Source organism: Lasioglossum baleicum, chromosome 4 (assembly GCF_051020765.1).
Source record: "Lasioglossum baleicum chromosome 4, iyLasBale1, whole genome shotgun sequence".
Classification (NCBI taxonomy): domain Eukaryota; kingdom Metazoa; phylum Arthropoda; class Insecta; order Hymenoptera; family Halictidae; genus Lasioglossum; species Lasioglossum baleicum.
Genome location: NC_134932.1, coordinates 8,786,862 through 8,803,010, shown reverse-complemented (window position 1 = coordinate 8,803,010; position 16,149 = coordinate 8,786,862). Strand labels below are relative to the sequence as shown.

The window sequence follows — 16,149 nt, the reverse complement described above, 5'->3', positions numbered from 1 at the left end:
GTTTTATGCGGCGCGTGGGGTGGTCCTCGGCAACCAACCAATAAATTCTTGGAAAATCCATTCAGGAGGATTTTCTCGATTTTTTCAGGTTCCTGATTTCTTACAAAGCAGAATCCTCAATTTAAAAATCTGAAACGAATTGCACAGTATGTATTCGAGTGCTTGACGTGTCTCAGAGTTTCTAAACATCATTAACTAGGGAAAATTGGCGAAAAACTGATTCTTCGATTTTACTCTACGACTACCCTCCCTCCCGATTGACATATAGGGTTGAAATTTTGCACGGTATGTTTTTTCTTGATGGCCTATCGGATGACCCATCGGCCATATAATTCGGCTCAAGGGCACTATTGACCGGTTTTTCAAAGAACAAGCGAGCATAGTTTGCAAGCCCTACCTCGTTATTCTTTATATTACGTAGAAGATCCGTCAAAATTGACAGGTTCACTTGGTCAGCTCTCCTTGTAATTTACATTACAGAAGACTCAGAAATACAAACGATTTCTCTGCGATTACGAAGCACAGAAGTCCATCAACAGCGATTAAAAGAATATATCTCCGGAGAAAGCGTATCCGAAAATCTCTCCCGACTAATTTGAACAAGACGCCCAATTTAAAAATTTGCGAGGCCGTGTCTCGGTGTTTCGAAAAGAGAAACTCAAACCGAATAAGTGGAAACAGGATGGTCAAGTGTGACGCAACCAGAGTTGGGCAAAAATCTTATTTTTCCAAAGGTTTTTCAAAGTGGGTTTTAAGCCCACTTTATTCGAAATTTTTATTCGAATAGAATTTTTGCCCAACTCTGGACATAACCGATTGCGACAAAAGATTGTACGATTTTTTGCGAGCATTTTTACGAGGCTCGAGGTTGAGAGAAAAGAAATGGGGGTGTAAAAAGATGGAATATTGACTCGCGCGCGTCCGCACTGGATATCCGAAGGTCCGAGGCGGCAGAGAGCGGCAAATCCGTTGTTTATCCACGGCTTTCCCCACTCGTGGCAAGTGTTTTCACCTCTTTGGTCTTAGCTGCGCGTAGTGCCGGTCCAAACATCGTCAAGACAACCGCTGTCGCGACGAGTACCCTCCTCCGACCAGTCGTGTCTCGTGTGAAAACGATCCACGAATCGATTTGTCCACTGCCGAACGATGTCTCGATTCGCGAGGATCCTGTTGCTCCTGTTTGTCGCGACGATCGCGATCGCGCACGCCAAACCGACCATCTACAAACGGAATCACGACAACGTGTTCGAGCCGGGTGAGTCTATCCACATATCAGCAAATCCATACTTTATAGAATAACTGGACTGCCGATCAAGAAACAGAAGCTTAATCGAATGTTATCTCTTCCCTCAATGATTTTAACTGACATCTTCAATTTTCTAAATTTTCCTACAATTTCGAATTTGTAGAAAATAAAGAAACGCATTAAGATCCGCAGTCTAATAATAAAATCGTCTCATTCGTTGTCTCAAGGGAAAACGGTTGCCAATTTTTTACCGTTTAGAACAAGTTTTATGAATAGTTTTATGAACTTTGTTACATTAAAAGCAATATTACAACGTTCTTGAAATTTAAATATGTAATTATCGAAAGTTGAATTCTCCGATTTATATTGGGTTGCTGAGAGTTGAATTTGAATTTAGATTTAAATACACTGATTGAAAGTTGAATATCGATTTAGATTTGGACGCTGAGAGTTGAATTTGAATTTAGATTTAAATACACTGATTGAAAGTTGAATTTCGATATAGATTTGGATGCTGAGAGTTGAATTTGAATTTAGATTTAAATATGCAACGTTCTTGAATTTTTAAAATCTTTCACTGCCTCATATTTCGCCCAAACAATTTGACCAACTTGCTGGTTTAGAATTGAAGTTGATGTAAAACTATAGATCCACAGACTTCGAAGAATTATAAAATATTCGCAGGTAATGTGTTCAGTCAGCTATGTCACTTGACATATTTCGTGCAATTGAAGCTAGAGCTACAGGCGACGCAAAGTGTGTAGAATCATTTCTGACAAATCCATCGTTTTTTCTTTAATTATCGCGACCGACGACTTCTGAAGTGCACGTCTCAACGGAAACTCGGTCGCCTTGCGCTCTCTCGTTTGCGCACGAATTTCCACGCGTCGCGTGATACCTTTTATTATTTTTCTGCCCGACTCCACATCGTGCAATCTCGCGCGCGGAAAATTCCTTTTCCGGTGCTTATACGAAACTGTGTCAACGCGTGCATCAATTTTTCACGAGGCACAGTGTTGAGACGCAACGTGATGCGAGACCCACGAAAGTGTTTCTAGAATTCAACACAGAGTCCCAAGTTTTAAGTAACCAAGCCGGGAGTGACGGGTGTGGGAAAAGTGATTTTACGGGTCTTTTCCATCCACGCAGCGTTTTAGCATAATGTTTCAGCGTCGCATAACAACAAACCGCGGCGATGGCCATCGAAGCCAATTATATTCACGGTCCCTTTCTCGTTCTACTTTCGGTTTATTATATTTGCCCGTTCCGAGGAGGGAGACAATGGTTCCCGTGTCCCGTCGAATGCATCGTGGACCAGCGTCCTCTTGTTTTCCCTGAGTTTTCCGCGGCGTGTACGCGAGTTGCCTCTTACTCGAGGCTTTCTCGTCGAAATGAAAATACGGGGTGGCTCGGTAACCAGCGAGCCAGCTTCTTTTTTAACCGACTTCGAAAAAGGAGGAGGTTACTCAATTCGATCTGTATGTGCCTTGTATGTGCCAGAGATGGATGGACCAATCGGAACGAAACCTTTTGCATCTTGTAGAGTATGTTCTCGGGATGGTCCCGTGCAAAAAAAATTTTACATTTTTTTATTAATTACGATTTTATTTGCGAAAATGTAGGGTGGTGATGTCGTTGTGAACTCCGCTGAATGTTAGATATTAGGAACGTTATCGATTGCGGCTTTCAGATATTTATAAATTACGATTTGGAATGTGACGGCTGACAGAGATAAAAACTGTGAAAGGAGTGTGAAATAAAAATAATTTTATAAAGAAAAATTAAACCGACTTCGAAAAAACGCACTAAGAAGTATAAAATAATTTCCATTTAATTTATGTGAATACACACGAACTTAAATACAATACAATCTTTTCGGAAGCGGCGCAAAATTGAAAATTTTCGATACTGGAAATTACGAAATCAGCAACATCTGTCATTTGGAAAATTTTTAATTTTTGCGCCGCCTCCGCAAAGATTGTATTGTATTTAAGTTCGTGTGTATTCACATAAATTAAATGGAAATTATTTTATACTTCTTAGTGCGTTTTTTCGAAGTCGGTTTAATTTTTTTTTATAAAATTTTTTTAAAGGATCGACTTCCAGGCTTCGAGAACGAGGAACGAGAATCGATGCCAGATTCATCATATATATCTCATAGAGAAAGATCGAGTACGCATTCGCCGCATTCAATTTCTTTCAAGTTCGACTTTCTTTGGAACAAAGTTTCGTACTTTGAAGATTTTTCTAACAGTTTTAGATGTTCTGTGCTGCCCGTGATTGTTAGGACACCAGGTGCATATCGCGCACAGCTAATTTCTCAGGAGTATTCTCCGAATCCGCTTCCAGCTGCAGAATCAGAGCTTATAAGGCACTGTAGCATTAATCTAGGCAGTTTCTGTTCTTTTTCTCTTTTCCTATCTTTCCCCTCCTACTTATTTCTCGCTGTAAAAATATTGTTCACTCGCATTCTTTTCCCGTCGCGTGATACACGTACACTACCGCTCATGGAAGTATGGACACTTTGTTAAAAAGTTGAAATAATTGGCATCCTTCATTTACCAAATAATAAGTCACTAATATTTTAGTTTCTTAAGTAGTGTACATCGTGAATCACGAATCGTGATCTGTAGAGATTACTCTGTTATTAGCTGTCCGATCGAAAATATTTTTATCGGGTATATAGCATGATTTCAAGAGAGCTTTCACGTAATTATAGCAAATTTTTTGTAAAAAGAAAATTGAAAAAGCAATTTTTTTTAATGCTACGATACGTTTCCGAATTCGCCTTGAAATCCTCTAACAAATAGACGTAAACAAATTATATGTATATTTGCAAAAAATTGAAGGTCAAAGGAAAAATTTGTATATAATCACGTGAAGGCTCTCTTGAAACCACGCTATACCTGATAAAAACATTTTCGATTGGACAGTTAATATAACAGAGTAATCTCTACTGATCACGATTCGTGATTCACCCTGTATAAGGGTGACTCAGCCAAAGCAGGCCACCTAAATATCTCCTTTATTTTTAACGACACGAAAAAAATTTATGGTATAATTTAAATGGTATCGGAGGAGGAATATCATAGAAGAACAATTTCTTTCGTCCGGTTATTTTTCCATAGTTTTTCAAGGTCATCGTTATTTTTTTATCGGGAAAACTTATTTTTTTTCATTCTTATTTATTATGCTTAAGTCATTAACAAGATGGAATAAAAAAATAGTTTCCCCGATAAAAAAATAACGATGACCTTGAAGAAAATACGAAAAAATAACCGGACAAAAAAAATTATTCTTTTATGATATTCCTCCTTCGATACCATTTAAATTATGCCATAAATTTTGTATAGTACCTGTATAGTATATACATAAATTTTTGTACGCGTTAGAAAAAAGTGCCCCAATTCTCAAAACCCAGCTCTGGACACTCCTACAAGAGGCATAAATTACTATACCGGACGAAATAATAAAAAGATTAATACGACGAATGCCACAATTAACGAAAACTGTAATAAATACCAAAGCTGAATTTTTCGACGAAAGGAACATTTAGATTTAAAAGATACTAATTTATTTCTGTTTGAATATTGTTTAATTATTCACGCGTAGCCGTTAATTTTGTACGTACAAAATGAAAAATTGATTGGGAATGAAATTATCTTGCGCTAAACATTTTCTGTTCTCTTTTTTTCTTAATTTTCAAGTGCCCATGCTTCCATGAGCGGTAGTGTACATCTCTCAGCTCTTATTACGGGCTTTTGCACTATATCTATAAATACCGTCGACGCCACCATTTTCAGCAGGTTGCCTGTTTATTTAATAGATAAGTGAGTCATCTGTGTAATTAACGTGCTGCCACGTGCATGCCATTATGACGCAATCGGGGATCGCTCGAGCGAATAAAGGAAAACGGATGGATACGAGCGCGCTCTCGATTATTCGGATTAACGGGTCAGCGTTGACGCAACGCTGTCCAAAGGTGTTTCTTTGATTCTGCTCATCAGAAATCACCGTCTGCTATCAACCTTTGATCGAGATAATCAGCTGCAAGGAGCAGCGTCTTTAAAAGAATCGAAAGTTTCAGTTTCTCTTTCTCCGGACTCGCCGGAGGTGAGATCGAGGTCTTGGTCGCGCGTGGATCCACGCAGAAAAACTTTCACTGCGATCAATCCACCACAGAGACGCGCTCTACAAATTTTCATCCGTGTCGGGAAATGTCGAATAATCAAATTCATAAAATCTTACAGGTTTCGCGCTCGAAATTCACCCTTTTGCAAATCAATTCCAGAGTAACAAGGCAAACAAGTCCTAAACAACTCTCCCAGTACTCCGCAAGAATTAGTCACCGGCACTAGCCATAACTGTTGTGTCACTAGATATAACTGTTTGCCTCCGGTCCGAGGAAATCTCATAATCCTTATCGGCTTTGCAATTTGCTTTGTCAGAAAAATCGGAATTACTATGATAAAGTCCCTCAAACTCGGACACCGCGCTCGTGTAAGTACGAAGACCGCGGACGGGATTGTACATCGATAACGATTGAAAACGTAACTGTGAATGCCGACACACGAGAGAAATAGCATCTATGATTGTTAATTAATTAACGCGTCGCGATTGCCTCGTAATTGCGGGGCAATGATCATTCACGGTTACGGGAATAAACTCGTTATCGAATCAACCGATTTTAACGGCCCTCCGACAATTTGCGATCAAATTACATTTTCCTCGATAAACAGGCTCGACACTGTCCAAGCATACTAACACTCCGGCATAATCTACAGTGATACACGAGGGAAAAAGGGGTGGTGTCGGTGGTGTCGATTTATCGAATTTTGAGTTTCACACGTTACCGCGCGTGTGCACCTCTGTTCATTGTCTCTGTTGTGCTTTAAAAAGTTTTATGAGAAAAAAATTGAACCGACTTCGGAAAAACGCATTAATAAAATGCCCTGAAAAGTGCAAAATCCTGAAAAATGATCAACTATTGATACGAGGTCAATACTGGTGCCTTTACCTAATTTGTGATAAACGATTGTCAACCTTTTTCCCGCACGATTTTGTTAAAAAGTAAGAGAGATATTAACTAAATTTCGATCTGGGCGCAAGAAATTTCTGATAACCAAGTTTCCCTGCCCTAGTTACCGGACACTCCGGTCATATTACCGTACCGTGACGTACTTCCTACGGATGCGACTAAGAAATCCTCCTTATTTCCCGTAAAACGAATCGAACCAAATCAATTTTCTGTAAAATTGAAAATCCGTTACTTCTATAGAGCATATACAGGGTGTCCCAAAATTCCTTCAACAGCCGGAAATGAGAGGTTCCTGAGATCATTTGAAGCAATATTTTCCTTTGCAAAAATGTTATACGCGGCTTTGTTTAGGAGTTATTAACGAAAAACCACGGACCAATCAGAGCGCGACCTAGACGCAGTTGGCACAGTCGGCCAATAGACAGTTGACGCGCCATGACTACTGTGCCAACTCGCGCCTAGGTCGCGCTCTGATTGGTCCGTGGTTTTTCGTTAATAACTCCTAAACAAAGCCGCGGATAACATTTTTGCAAAGGAAAATATTACTTCAAATGATCTCAGGAACCTCCCACTTCCGGCTGTTGAAGGAATTTTTGGACACCCTGTATACTTCTGTAATACGAAATCGAATTGTTACTTGTTTTTCTTGGTACTTTACTTACCTAGGTGCCCTAATCGTAAAACATAATTCTATCGAAAACTTCCGCAACTAGAAACATAATGAACCGAAAAATCGGACTCCATTGTCGCAATAAAAATTACAGATCGTTCTCCAGTTCCTCCAGCTTTTTATTTCGGGATTGAATCGTTCACGATCACGTAGAAAACGATTTGGACCCAGCGGTTTTTGCGCTGACTGGACGCTGCAAGCAGTAGCGCCACCATGACGAAGACTCAGACGTGCTTCACCAAATAAAGGGCGATCTCGGATCGTCCAAATTTCCTTGAGGCGACGTTTGACAGGTGGGAATAACGGGAACATGACGTCAGTTCGCGCGCACAGCGTGGGCTTCGATTATAGCGAGGCTGTTATTCCGAACGAATATCGTAGCCTCGACTCGACAACTAGCTGCTCTTGCTCCCTCTTTCTTTTCAGGATCGGAAAATCTTTGGAAACTGCTACATTTTTCTTAGTTTCCTAAAAGTTGGAATGCCAGTCGTTCAACGTTAACTGGCTTGAATCCAACTTTTCTTGATTACCTACACACAAGTAAAAGATAAACAAGATATAGAATCGCAAATTAAATCACTGTGCGACAACGTCTATCGGCGACAGCAGCCTCGAGATTGCTCGGTAACTAATTTTCCTGCGAATGACCATTAATATTCTAGACTGGTTCGAAATCGAAGTGGTCTGGCGACGATCGTTAACAAGACACTGATAGAAAGAATACGTTTCGGATGCATCGAAGTGGAAACCTTGGACCGTTGCGAGGCCTCCAAGAACGATTAGTTTGTGAAGAAAATTGAGTTATCGGGTCACTGGTAACGTCAGAGCTACTGGGTCATTAGCGGTATCGAGTTATCGGCTTCTTAATAACATCGAGTGGCTTGATTATCGGTAATGCAAGCGCGCCAGGTATTCAAATTCCGGCGAAGAATACGAAAGGTAGATTAACCTCGTCGTAGGCGGTGTAGCCGGTTCCCATTAATCATAATTAGCCGCTATTCAGACGATAACATTCTCCCATTACCGATCTCGGTCCAGAGAAGATAGGCACCCTTCACCATTTGTAATTTTTAATATCACGAACGAGATAAATCTATTGCTACAAGTGACGAAATCAAATCACTTTTCATCGTTCAAGCGAAATTAAATCGTACGCCCAAAAGGTCGCACAGTGTGTTGTCCAATGGAAGAAAGTCCGAAAGAATTAAGAATTGTGACTTTCTTCCCGAACGCCCAAATACTCTACACACGGTGCGCCGGTGTAATGACCAGTTTCTAGTGTTTTATTTTACAATTATTGAAATTATAATGACGCTTTTACTGGAAATGGTTCTACCCATATTATAATAAGAATCACAGAAATTCTGTATAAATTCTATGATGTCATTTTTAGAGCTCGCTAGGTTAGTGTCCATGATTTAGCTGAGAATCGGAAATGCTGATTATACCAGATTGTAGATCTTTATGCAAAATAAAAGTTGGAATTTATTTCTATTTTGAATGGTTTTTTGAAAGTAGCGAGAGGAGTGTTGAAATTGCACTCTATTTTCGCCATAAACCCCTTAAAAATAAAAGTCCGCTAATAACGCGGACGATTTCGGGCAAATCCGCCGTGGCAATCCGTGCGACGGTATTATTAGAGTCGATCGATGTCGCGATACTGGTACATACCGTAGTTGCAATTCTAGGTGGCAGAGCCCATTCATAATTCTCAGGTTCGCCAGCCGGAGGTTGAACCCGTCCGACTGGGCTCTGCAACTTTGTCCGTCCATAACTTCTGCTTTAATCTGTTGTTCGACCGCGATGCTCGGGATCCGGAAAAGCGAATCCGTAAATCGTTGGGAGGACGCCCACGCGAAAACGGTCCACCGGAGGATATAAACGGAAGAAGTTCGAGGGCGGGGTTGTCCTTGGTTCTGTCGTTGCGAATCCTGGCCGATGTGGGGAGGCACGGTAGAAGAAAAAAGAAGGGGAGAACGAGACAGATGCCGCGGGGACGGTTGCAGCAAAGTGTTGTTGCACAAAGTGCAGTCGTGCACGCGAGTATGCGATTCGAAAGGATTTACTCGTGTTGCTTGACTCGCCGCGACACGGGAACGCAACGACGCCCGACTGATACTCGTGTCAATTCTTACGAGCACCCTTTCTGCTTTGCAAAATACCAGTCGCGATCGCTCGTCGATACGCAGCAACGGTTTCGAGTCGCTCTCGTTGCAAACAATGTTTTTCGGAGCTTCTCAACTGATAGCGTACACGTACACACGTGTACATACATAGTAGAGATCCCTATTTCACGTGTAGCAAACGAATCCGGTCTCAATCCGTGTAATAATTAATACGTGGCACATATTTTTCCAAAGTTAGCTTTGTTACACCATGTACGAAGTTCGAACAGCATTTTCACACATAGAGTCTCTCTATTTAATAAAGGATAAAAGGAATTTGTCAGTCTGTAAATACAGGACAGTAAACACTGTAGAAGACTTCATCCTATTATTTTATTCTCGATTTTCTGAAAGGAAAAGACAGGAAATGGGATTTCCTCTAATTAGAAGTTAGCAAAAGCATTACAAACATTTTATGCGGGAAGCATGTTAGACCGAAGTATCGGTTAGAATTGGCGAGCGATTGGAAACTCTTGGCCAGCAGTGTACATTCCAGGGTGCGTCGCGTTGGTTGCCCGATTTGCCAGCCGGTATGATAATTAATCCGAGTAAATACCAACTCTCGATAGTGTTTCGAAGGGACATTCCAGTTGACGGAATGTCAGCGCGTTCGGAAACGTGCACAAGCCTCGACCTTTCGATTTTCCAGCGAGGATAATTCCTCGGTGAACACCACGGCCTCGCGTGACGTATTTAACCGTCGTTCTGTGTACTGCGATTACAACATTAAAATTCATCAATTTTAATGAAATTTGTACGAGCGTTACGCATTCCTACGAAATCTTTGGAAATTTTCCATTCGTTACCTTCTTATTACCACGCTTATATTAGCTTGCCGAGTTGTCATTGTTTACGTCAAATCTTGTAATCGAATTTTAAATCACTTCCCGATGCGCTAGAGACTTGTAACTTTAAACATAGCTCAGAACTGGATGAAAATGCAATATTAAAAACCAAATTTAACGATGCTCGGCAGTACGTCATCGCGTTCAGCGATCCCCACTCCGCGCGCCAGCGCTCCCTACTCCACTGACCCATTTCGCACCGAAAGAACTCGGTCAGTGTGGTGTCCCGTTCATTCAGTTCCATTTCGGACAATTTCGGACTCCATCAAGAGACGTCGTCTCTCGGGAGTCATCCCCCCATTCTATTTCGCGTATTTCCATATCTTACTATTTCATACCAGTATTACTATATCTTGCGTTCCATTTACAAAAATCTAAAAAGTAGAAAATAAAAAAATATATGAAATTTTTTTTTTTAACCACGCTTATATTAAAATGCACTAAAAAGGAGAAAATAATTTTTTTAGGCATTAGTGGCTATAAATAAAAGCATGGAGCGCCCACGAAGATTGCGACAATATAGTTTAGCGCTCCACGATTTTATTTATAGTCACCAATGCCTAAAAAAATTATTTTCTGCTTTTTAGTGCATTTTAATATAAGCATGGTTTTTAAACAGTCTTTTAATTCCGTGTTTACCAGCCTGGTGTGCGTTTGCACTCCAACCACAGAGCGAAAATTAATTCGCGATATCCACGGCAGCTTCCCTGTTCACGCGTTTCCGACGCAACATTACGCAACCGGTGCAGCGTATCGCGTGCCAACCGAACCGTTCAAATCAACTGTTCCCGATTCCGTGCATCTGCATGTCGAACGCGTCGCCTCGCGTGCGCGCGGTCCGCGCGGCGGGAACCTTTTTAAACATCGAATATTTCCCCGACGGAGCTGCAGCACGCGTGCAACGATAACGACATCAAACAATTTCGCTGGTTAAACAAAGATCGTTCAACGTTGATAGTCCAGCTCGTGTGTAATTATAAATGTTAAAAATTAAAAGACTGACGTAGGAAGACTGTTTCAACATTCTCGTTACTGTATGTTCGGTGCGACGTGGAGGCATTTCAATTGAAATCGTGAATTCGATCGTTGAACGAATTACTTCAAGGTATAATAAGACATTCCCAATGCCAATTTTCATTAGAATGACACTTTGTTTTATAAAAGGACAGACGCTCGATCTCTGTAATCGAACGGTCTCTGTCGGGGGTGTGCGACCCTGCGAAATAGCAGTTTCTGCGCACATCAGGAGGTTATAAGTTATAAGAGCCCGTTCAGACATGGCGGAAACCGCGCGATTTTTGTTTTTGATTGTTCAACCGCGCGGGCACATATGAATGAATCAGGGATCAAAAACCTATCCCGAATCGGATTCGGTTCTCAATAACCCATGAAACACTGTAACCCACACTAAGAGCGGGTTTTGAGTACGAAGTTTTAACTTCTTTTCTTATTTATAATTATGCTTTCGTGCCAATCAGTTGAAATTATCCACAAATCGATTTTAAATAATATGGAGACAACTTATTATTGATAAAGAAATTTGTATTTTAGGTAATTATGAAGAGTATGAATGTTGTGCGTGTCTGAAAGAACGTATATATATATATAATAAGGCAATAATGAGCCAAGAATACCTGGTATTGTGGTATCGTTGTTGGAGCGTCGATTGGCAATTGTTTGACGCGGAACGGAAAAAAGCGAAACGGCGGAAAGATTGATCAACTGTTTTTCGATTTTCTATTGTTATGGGTTGCCCGTCTATTCCCATATTTCCCATTCTTATTTCACACGTTGTGTTGAAAACATTTATAGTTCAGATTGTGTTCAGTGTCGATTAGCGATATATTAGGCTTCATGATTATTACCTGAACCTGTTTATTTATGTTAACTATAAATACTTTACGATTCGGGTTATATTCCGTGAATCTCTATTTAATAGTAACCCGCTCTCTCTAAGATTTGAGAACCGTTCTCTCGAGGATAGCATGGGTTACAGTAACCTTCCTTGGTTAACCGGGTTTCGGTTAGAATCCCTGGAATGAATACGAAGACGCTAATGTAAATAAGATCCGCGCGAGACCGAAATATCCTTTCCAGGATTGCAAGGGTGCGGAATGCGCCTTCTCATTTCTCGATAATAGAAACACGGGGATTTCAGTAGTCAAAAACGCTAGATGAAATCTAGCAGCATGAAAATAGCTACATGCGCAGTTGTATCCTTCCAAATAATGCAAATTACGTCTCGTAAACGAAAAAAATAGGACTTTTGAGGGAGATAGCGCCCTAGATTTATCTAGCGTTTTTGACTACTGAAAAACCCCGTGTTTGTATTATCGAGGAAGGAGAAGGCAAATCCCGCACCCTTGCAATCCTGGAAAAAGGAGTCTACCCCCTTACACGGTTAATTCGTTCCAGCGCTTTCCGCGTAAGTTGAAAAACTGCACAAGTCGAATAGTGCCTGACCACCGCTGAAAGATTATCAACGTGGGTTACGCGGTACATTGATAAGTTTTCATATGGCTTCGTTAACGAACACGAAAATATTAACACCGCGCCGCACACAGATCATATACCCGATTCGAAAGAATACAAGCACAGCGACGACGGATCAAATATCGTTTGACTCGCGTGTGAAACTGCAAACACGAAATCTAGTACTCTTTTATTCATCGGGGATCGACGGGAACAGTAGTCGTGGTATTTCTATCGATGTGTTTCGGTTACAAAGTGGCAGTCTCGCGACCGGTGAATCGTTATCCGTGGAATCTCGTCGATTGAATCGAAACATCGGGACGAAATAACAGAGCGGAAGGGACAGAGAGAGACTCTGGGAACGCGACCCGATTTTCATCGGACTGCAACGGCCCATCAAGAGCCAATAATTAAACAATCAGCGGACGTCGACGTCATCTGTTTAATGAATCGATATTCGATTAAGAGCGATAAGCAAATATTTCTCGTTAATTCTGGCGCGCGGGTGATCATTCGATAGACCGCGATATACCTTTTCGTTTCGAATCGTGTTTTCTTTCTACGCGGAAAGCATCGTGCTCGGTCCATTGTTTTACGATGCTTGAAACATTTTCTGTCCATATTAACATCGAAAATTATCTGTGTTTCAGTAATGGTGCCAGTCTCGTCTACGGTGATACCTCTTCCGGTTTACAAGGTCGTATACAACCTAGGAGTTCACTCTAAAGATAAGAAAGCTCAATCCTCGTTCAAGCCGGAGGGTCCCGTGAAACTGATCACTAGTAAGTCGAAAACGAGTTGAGTATTTTGAAAATTCAAGCTGAATTGTTTCATGCAACGTTCTCATTTCCAGATAAAAAGGGGCAGGAAAAGAAAACGTAAAATTGAAGAGGACAGAACGCGCGCAAATCAAACAACGAATAGCTCTTCCGTCAGCGAAGACCTATCATGGACGAGACGTTGTTGTAAATTTATTAGCGTTACGCTGTGTGATGCACGAATGAAAGAATGTGTGTGTGTGTGTGAGAGAGAGAGAGAGAGAATGCAGTACGGATTTTCTTCGAAAGTCGAGTGTGTTACCGGCAAACTATACACCAAAAACTCCTTTACATATACCTCTCTGTTATCCGATCAACGTCGATTAATTACGAGCACAGTCGCGCTAATCGTTCAGCGACTGTAACGTTATAAATTAGCGAACTATAATCATTGGGATGCAGGCGAGTTATTCTGTTAAGTTTTCATTGTATTTAATTCGAAATATATAGCATCGTTCTCGAAATCGCATTCGTCTGGAATTCATCATATGGAATCGTTTAATGAAAAATTACGAACGTTTATTGAACATTGGTATCAGGAATAAGAACGGATCATTTATTTACCTATCTATTGTTACGCTATCTCCATGGCCTCTTCAGCTGAAAAAAAGAAAAGCCAAAAGATTAGAGAATACAGATTCCTAACGCTTTCGCGAATTTACTTACGTATTTCGTTAAACATAAAGTCATCTTGGTATTCTTTGAGAAACTGCGCAGATCTGTTTTCATCGAGGAACAACGAGTACACGCGCTTCACATCTTCTATGTGCACCTGGCGAGCAAACTCTTAATTAGAATTTCATGTTCGAATAGCAAGTTCGATTAGAAAGTTTTGTATTATATTTACTTCGGTGCTCTTCCTTCGTCGGCTAACGAGGGAGGCTGTAGTTATCAATTGAATCGCGTATCTGAGCGACGTTTCCAGCGCGATTCTCGTCAACACCGTCAACGCGTCGTCGGCCATCTCGCAATCCTCCTCCTCGCACCTGATCTTTAAGATCTCCTTCAGCTCTTTCTCCTGATACGGACTCGTCGGAACGATGATCATACGGTCCAGGAGATCGATGGGAATACCGTGAGGGCTTCTGTAGTTCGTTCCTCTGATTCTCGTGATCCCTGTAAAATCCAGGAATTAATCGTTTCTATTTGAGCGAGAAACTCTGCACTTTACCGCAACTACTAGACTGCGAATGTTTATGCAATTTCCAATTTTTACAGATGGATTTTAAGAAGAACTTTTCATGAGAACAGTCTTTGCGGATCCAAAACAAACGAAACTAGCATTTAATTCTATCGAATTTTATATTCTACCATTTTTTGAAAATTTCCATAAGCCATAAATGAAAACATGTACCCCTATTCGTGGCCATGATAACAACAGGCGCCATTTCGTTCTCCAACGCCCGGTTGAGGAACGAGAAGCACTCGATGTCCAGCATATGGACCTCGTCGATGAACAGCACTCCTGGAACAATCTCTGCTTTTCCCTCCTCTCGCCATTCGGCGACTTTCGCGTTTATTTGATCTCGCACCTCCGACTTGATCTCTCCGGTGTCCCCAGAAAACAGTGCCAGGAACCCATGAGTCCTGCTGTTTATCACGTCGACCTCGTGCAGCGTCACCGTGTGCACCACCTCCTTGCGTTTCTGCAGCTCACCTTCGGGACACTGCACGAATCGTGTCTGAGAGCCGGTCGCATCGTAGTCACGGGCTCTTGTGAACGATCTACCCAGCCTGTTGATCTTCCCAGTAGCTTTGTCGATCGTTATCACGTCCCCAGCTTGCACCTTGGATCCACAAATAAATCAGAAGTGAATATCAACATTGGAAGCTTGTGCAATAGAGTGATCCTTAACTATAGGAGTATAGAAGCACGAGGAAGCTGAAAATTAGAAATCACTCTACTGTGTAATTACTGGACAGCAGATCTTTATGCAAAATAAAGATTTTTTGTGTGAATTACAACAAACTGGAGTGAAATAGAAATTGATTTCCTTCCTTAATATTTTTTTAATAGGTTGAAAATAATATAATCTTTGCCATAAATGCATAAAATCTGCTGTCTAGCAATTGCTAATTAAACGACTAACTTTCTCTTTCATCAAACTGTCGATCATTTTGTTGCCCAGGTCATAGATCGTCTCCATCTCTGTTGTTTTCAGTGTTAACTTTCCAACTTTAGCGCCAACACCAGTGGCAGGTCTATCCACCTGGATCTCGACCACCTCTCCCTCTATGATCTCTGTTTCCTCCTTGATCCTGACTCCGATAGATTTTCTAATGGCCTGAGTCAGAGCTTCCGTTTTGCCCATCTCCAAAGAGTAAATTTCAGAGCCTGCCATCGAAGTGAACGGAGTGTCCATGCCTAAGGCTTGAGCCATTGCCATAGCTATAGCAGTTTTGCCAGTACCCGGCTGGCCAGCTAGTAGTATAGCACGACCTGCTATCTTCCCGTCTTTGATCATCTCTAGGACAACGCCGGCTGCCCGACGTGCCATCAGCTGGCCAACCATACCCTGAGATACCTAATCAATTATATTAAAGTAGTGAGAGCACGAACAACCTTGAATTACAAAAGATAAAGAAACAAAAAGAAATTAATTACATGGCGCGGTTCTAAGCTATCGTCCAAGCCTAAACCTCTGATATGAGAGTGAGCGCCGATCCTCTCTATCCTAGTGATCTCACGGACTTCCTGAACTTTCGCAGCTGCGACAGCCTGAAACAAATATACATCAATATTAGGTGCAGTGGAAAGGATTGATCAAACGATTGGTTACCATAGCAACTATCCTAAGCTTCTCTTACAGAAAAGTCAAATCGACGAAAAAATTATGCTATAATTTAATCGTAAACGTTTTTATCGTGAAGATACTATTCTACGTGAAAATGAAA

At 41.2% G+C, this 16,149-nt stretch overlaps 2 protein-coding genes across 4 annotated transcripts in view; one reads left to right on the top strand and one right to left on the bottom strand.

Annotated features, from left to right (window-relative positions):
* Rept (RuvB-like helicase 2 rept) overlaps positions 1–16,149 on the bottom strand; it is a 36,801-nt gene that overhangs the window by 20,346 nt on the left and 306 nt on the right. Inside the window, exons 2-8 of one of the 3 annotated variants that reach the window (XM_076422333.1) lie at positions 15,860–15,973; positions 15,345–15,779; positions 14,609–15,041; positions 14,102–14,370; positions 13,921–14,026; positions 13,819–13,854; positions 13,662–13,728 (exon numbers count right to left, since the gene is read on the bottom strand). In XM_076422333.1, the coding sequence (XP_076278448.1) occupies positions 13,829–13,854; positions 13,921–14,026; positions 14,102–14,370; positions 14,609–15,041; positions 15,345–15,779; positions 15,860–15,973 (1,383 nt within the window). In that variant the 3' untranslated portion in view covers positions 13,662–13,728; positions 13,819–13,828. Of the gene's footprint in view, positions 1–13,661; positions 13,729–13,751; positions 13,855–13,920; positions 14,027–14,101; positions 14,371–14,608; positions 15,042–15,344; positions 15,780–15,859; positions 15,974–16,149 lie in introns of those variants that run through there. The other 2 variants (XR_013008854.1, XM_076422332.1) reach the window with 2 other exon arrangements.
* On the top strand, positions 1,013–13,718 carry LOC143208181 (uncharacterized). Its single transcript, XM_076422342.1, has 3 exons — positions 1,013–1,255; positions 13,087–13,218; positions 13,290–13,718. The coding sequence occupies exons 1-3, from the start codon at positions 1,147–1,149 to the stop codon at positions 13,316–13,318; spliced, it is 270 nt and encodes an 89-aa protein (XP_076278457.1). The 5' UTR covers positions 1,013–1,146; the 3' UTR covers positions 13,319–13,718.